This window comes from Triticum aestivum, chromosome 5A (genome assembly GCF_018294505.1).
Source record: "Triticum aestivum cultivar Chinese Spring chromosome 5A, IWGSC CS RefSeq v2.1, whole genome shotgun sequence".
In the NCBI taxonomy this organism is placed as follows: domain Eukaryota; kingdom Viridiplantae; phylum Streptophyta; class Magnoliopsida; order Poales; family Poaceae; genus Triticum; species Triticum aestivum.
In genome coordinates this window covers 114,999,977-115,004,710 of record NC_057806.1, presented here as the reverse complement: position 1 = coordinate 115,004,710, position 4,734 = coordinate 114,999,977, and the positions used below count along the sequence as shown (strand labels likewise).

Below are 4,734 nucleotides of genomic sequence, written 5' to 3'. Positions count from 1 at the left end.
CAAATACAACACACTCCGAACTTCAGAGTTCGTGCAAGCACACAACATACAGAAAAAGCTGCATACATAACACCTAACAACTAAATTTCACATGAATAGTGAACCAACCTGTGGTTGGATGGTTAAGAGAACAATGGTATCCCTAACCCATCAAGGTTCAAGTCTTAGACTTGACACTGGTGCTTGCATTATTCCTAGATTTATTTCAGGTCCCGACGTTGTTTGTTCAGTGGGAGGAGACGTTTCCGTCGACTGCGAGACGTCTATGGTGTGTATGTGAGCATCATAGGGGTGAGTGTGTACTCATATGTGAGCGACTTTAATTGTACTGTGTTGATTTTTATTTTTTTTGACAGGAATCTTAGGTCCAGAATCCAACCACTACAGACCGTGTGTTTGACCATACACCGATCTTAGCAAGTCCGTTTGTAAATAGCCAGGTAATTTACCTGTCAGGGACCGCTAATAGCTGAACTTCAAAATGAGTCCTCGGAAAATCCACGTGAAACCAACTGAGACCAATGACCATTTGCAAATATTCCGGTACTCATAGTATGTCACTAGCCGAAAAAGGTAGTAAAAGGAACTGCACAGAGCAAGGCCTATGTTGATTCTGATGACTATTTTCTAAATAGCCTGGTAACTCACATATTACAGTTTTTGGAACTTTTAGCCCGAAATAACTGCTCAAACATATATATGAGATCTACTTTCAAAGATCTCATAATTCAATAGCAGAAATAAGTTACAATTCGGTTTTGTTGTGTAAGAGTTAAAACACTTTGTGCATTCGTATCTATCCATAAATCGATAACATTGAACTGGGTCTGTATTTTTTTTAATTTAATAGAAAAAATATGAATACCTACAACAACGGATTAGCATCATTAGACCCCTTGTGAAATATTTTATTACTGTAGATTTGGTCAAATTTAAAACAATGACTTAAAAAGAAACCAAAATGTCTTGTATTATGTGGATCCGGTAGTGTATTTAATAAACCTTCAACTCAAGATCAGCTCTGGAGTATGGCACCGGCTACAGGCCCCCCGAACATTTAATTTAACAGTAGAGGGAACTTTCCTCACGATGTATCCCTCAATGGCGATAAGAGCTTTATTAGATTCCAACATCATCTCACTTGTCTGGGGGGAGCATTTACCGGATCTCCATGCAGAAGTTTCAGAACATCTACCGACAAAGTCTTCGTCTTCTGCATCATATATGGTGTCCAAGGTGATACATTCCAGTGATGTAGCATTCTCTAGAATATGGCATGTTAGCTCAACCATGCTCTTTGCAGAGCAGAAGCCAAGAATCTTCACATTCTTGAGGCTGTCATGCTTGTGTTCAGGCATCTTCCTCATTTGTAAGGCACCCCCCGAAATCGAATCAAACAGCATTTCATCCTGATCCACCTGCACAGCGTCAAAACAAATGTCGGTCACTATCTTATATGGTTTGTCACAGGTACAATATAGCTTGGCTAAAAAGTTGACTTACACGGAAGATGAAAGTCTCCAAAGCAGGAGAAGCATCGAGAAAAGAAACCAAAGACAAATAATCATATCCTGGGGAAAGATCTCCATCAAGATAAATTTCCAAGAACTTGAGGTGGAGGAATTTCGCAGCTGGCATCGGTGTATTAACCCTCTGCATAAAGATGTCTTCTCATATTAATTGATGACATAGGGCATGCATGCATGAGTACTGACAGAAGTATCACAAAGGTGGCAAGTAGTATTTAATAATACTGAGATTTAGATTATACCTCACCACTAATTGAAGACAATCTAAGATCTTCAATGTTTGACACAACATATGGAAGCTTGGTAATAGCGTAGCAGAGAAGGTTTGACTCATTTGGACATATCATATATAGGTCCTTAACTTGCAATGGTTGTCTGAGAGAGCGCTGTACTATGTCGCCATCAAAGTTGAAGGTGGAGAGGTTCGGAGCATTGCTCTCAACAATTTGCAGCGCATTGCATGCAGAAACAGTGAGGCAGCTTAGTCGCTCCAGCACGCATGGTATCTTCAGGCAGATTATTTCACTGCAATACCTGAGTTCCAACCGCTGCAAAGCCAAAGAATTAGAAAGAAGGCACCCTAACTCTCCCCCTGTAATCCTCACATTACGCAAATACAGCTTTGTTAAGCTTCTCAAGAAACCAAATCCAACTGTAGGACGGAAGGTGCAGTAATTGAGATGAAGATACCGAAGTGAGCTTCCATTCTGACCAAATAAACGTGAGCATGGGAAGGTGTACACTTCTTGGTATCCCGAAGGCAGAAAAAGGACCAGTTTTTCAATCCCTGGTGTAATAGCAATCTCAAGCCAATTATTGAGACAAGAAATGTAGAAATCGTGACAATCAAACATGTCAAGCTTGAGTATCTTCGTGGCAGTGTGTGAGTGGTTTTTCAGAATCTGGTCAACTTTGCTAGTGAAAGCCCTCGCCATATCACCCTTTCCACATGCATTTTGTTCCAAGCCCAGCGTTTTCTTATTTAAGATGAGGTTCGGATGGTGTCTCCATGAATCTAGAAATGCATGTGATACACAAGCAGAACGAGCAGAATCTTGCATTGGCATCAGAGAATGTATGTGGCACCAGATGTCCTGCAGAAGCATGAAAGATCGATCATCATTTGGGTCATAAGGGCAAATGGTTAATGCGACGGATTCCACAATAAATAAATGAAATGACAATGTAACACCAGTGTACGATACTATGTAATGTGATTGTACAAACTAAAGTAGTATCATGCACTAAAGTAGTATCATGCACTATGATACGGCTACATGACACTATGCATTGCAAGTGGCCTTATAGCTACCAAACTTAGGTCGACATCAATTTGTGTAGTTAGAACAAAGTGATATTTTACTTGCAATATAAGTCCCCTGCAACCAATATGTTATACTGTAACATACCTGTGGGAGGTTTGACACTGAATCTCTCAATCGCTTACCACAAAGAAGAGATTTACCATCTTCTCGACAGAGAAGCCAGTCGTCTCTTTTGGATGTAGAAGTAATCGATCCATCTGCAACACATCCATCAGATATGGTTACTCTAAGGTGATTATGCATAGACAATCTAAGGCGGGCACATTTGAGGTTACATTTTTTGCTAGCTATTGGACAAATAATAATAGGTAATGTAACACAAAAAATACATGATAGATAGGTGTCTTCAATCCTTAAAAACTCTATGCTACCTAGGAATAGGGGCCTATGAGCGCTCCGGGCATTGCCCTCGGCTGGACCCCGATGGTCAGCAGGATTAAGCGCCGGTGCCATTTGGCTCCAGCCCCGCATTTCACGTGTCACTCGTACGGAATTTCTTTGTCTTCACGTAGCTTCCACGCTCTGTTGTTTTCCTAGGAAGAGAGGGAGGGCGGTTTGGCAAGGGAGTGAAGCTAGTGCCGCCTATGGGTTCAGTGGGATGCTGGACATGGTCGGCTCCTCTGCTCCTGTACCTGTGCCTGGAAAGGTTTGTCAGCATACTTGCTCCGTTCGCTTTGGATTCGTGTGGCGGGCCGGCGTAATCTTTATGGATCGGATGGCAGAGGTCACCTAGTGGTGGTTCAGGGCGCTCTCCTGATGGCATTGGATTTTCTAGTGGGTTCTATCGATGGCCATCATTATGTTTCTGCTCGGGTTAGGGTTGTGTTTTGCTGCAGCAAATAGGGTGGCGGGTTTTCTTGGCTGCGGGGCTGCACTGCAGCGTGTGCGTACAGTTATGTTGTTGCGTTCTCGCCTGCATTAGATTGGGCTTGGGGCCTTATGTACTGTGGCGTCTATGTTGTAGCGTGGGGCAGAGGTTTGCGCTGATGTGGGGCGCCAATGTGCTCTGTGTTTGTCTCACTGTGTGGATGTTGTATACTTTCGTTCGTTTCTTTATTGGTGTTGGCTTCCTGCATCTATTCCGTTGTGGTGTTGGAGAAGTTCGCCTTCTTGTGTGGTGATGTGGGTGTTGTGTGTTTCAGTTGTGCTTTGATGGATGGTCTTCAGACAGACCGTGGAGCACAATTTATTGATGTCACATGCTCGACATGTTCTTCGGTTCTTTGATGCTCTTCACGGCGGAAAGGATATGTAAGCTGTTCAGAGTTCCTTCATTACTTCTTTTCATTATCTGTATGGATGCTCAAATCTTGAAACTGGTCATGCAAATACAATATATAAATAATGGATTTGTATGAGAAATAGTAAAGTCCTATCTAACATCTATACTATCTGATTAATTAAACAAGAAAGAAAAAAATCGCAGGAATCTAATACCAAATGGTGTAGAAATTACACGAGGCTTAGTTAATTCTCATCTAGATGAGAGCTAGCCACACACAAATAATAATTGCTTAACATGTTATATGAGGAAGTCGGCTCGGCTGGTTTAATTGATGTTTTCTCATGGGAAGAAATTGTTTCTGCCATCCAAAACTCTCCAAAACAGGAGCCCAGGGCCTGATGGCTTCACTAATAAATTCTACAAGAAGTTTGCGCATTTGATAAAACATGATATTATCAACTTTTTCACAGACTTCTATAAGCACAAGGTTGATCTCAAAGGTATTATCACTGCCCTAATTACCTTACTGCCCAAGAAAGACACCCCTTTGGAGGTCTCAGATTTCAGGCCAATATCTCTTGTGCATTCTGTTCCCAAGCTTGTTACCAAGGTATTGGTCGGTTGCAGCATATAATTATAGACTTAGTTCACACCC

At 41.8% G+C, this 4,734-nt stretch overlaps 1 protein-coding gene across 6 annotated transcripts in view; it reads right to left on the bottom strand.

Annotated features, from left to right (window-relative positions):
* Nucleotides 1-878: 878 nt before the first annotated feature.
* Nucleotides 879-4,734, bottom strand: part of LOC123102545 (uncharacterized) — a 7,829-nt gene continuing 3,973 nt past the window's right edge. For 3 of the 6 annotated variants that reach the window (XM_044523936.1, XM_044523935.1, XM_044523934.1), the window contains exons 3-6: nt 2,939-3,051; nt 1,772-2,623; nt 1,504-1,653; nt 879-1,418 (exon numbers count right to left, since the gene is read on the bottom strand). In XM_044523936.1, coding sequence (XP_044379871.1) covers nt 1,005-1,418; nt 1,504-1,653; nt 1,772-2,623; nt 2,939-3,051 — 1,529 coding nt within the window. In that variant the 3' untranslated portion in view covers nt 879-1,004. The remainder of the gene's footprint in view (nt 1,419-1,503; nt 1,654-1,771; nt 2,624-2,938; nt 3,052-4,734) is intronic. The other 3 variants (XM_044523937.1, XM_044523938.1, XM_044523939.1) reach the window with 1 other exon arrangement.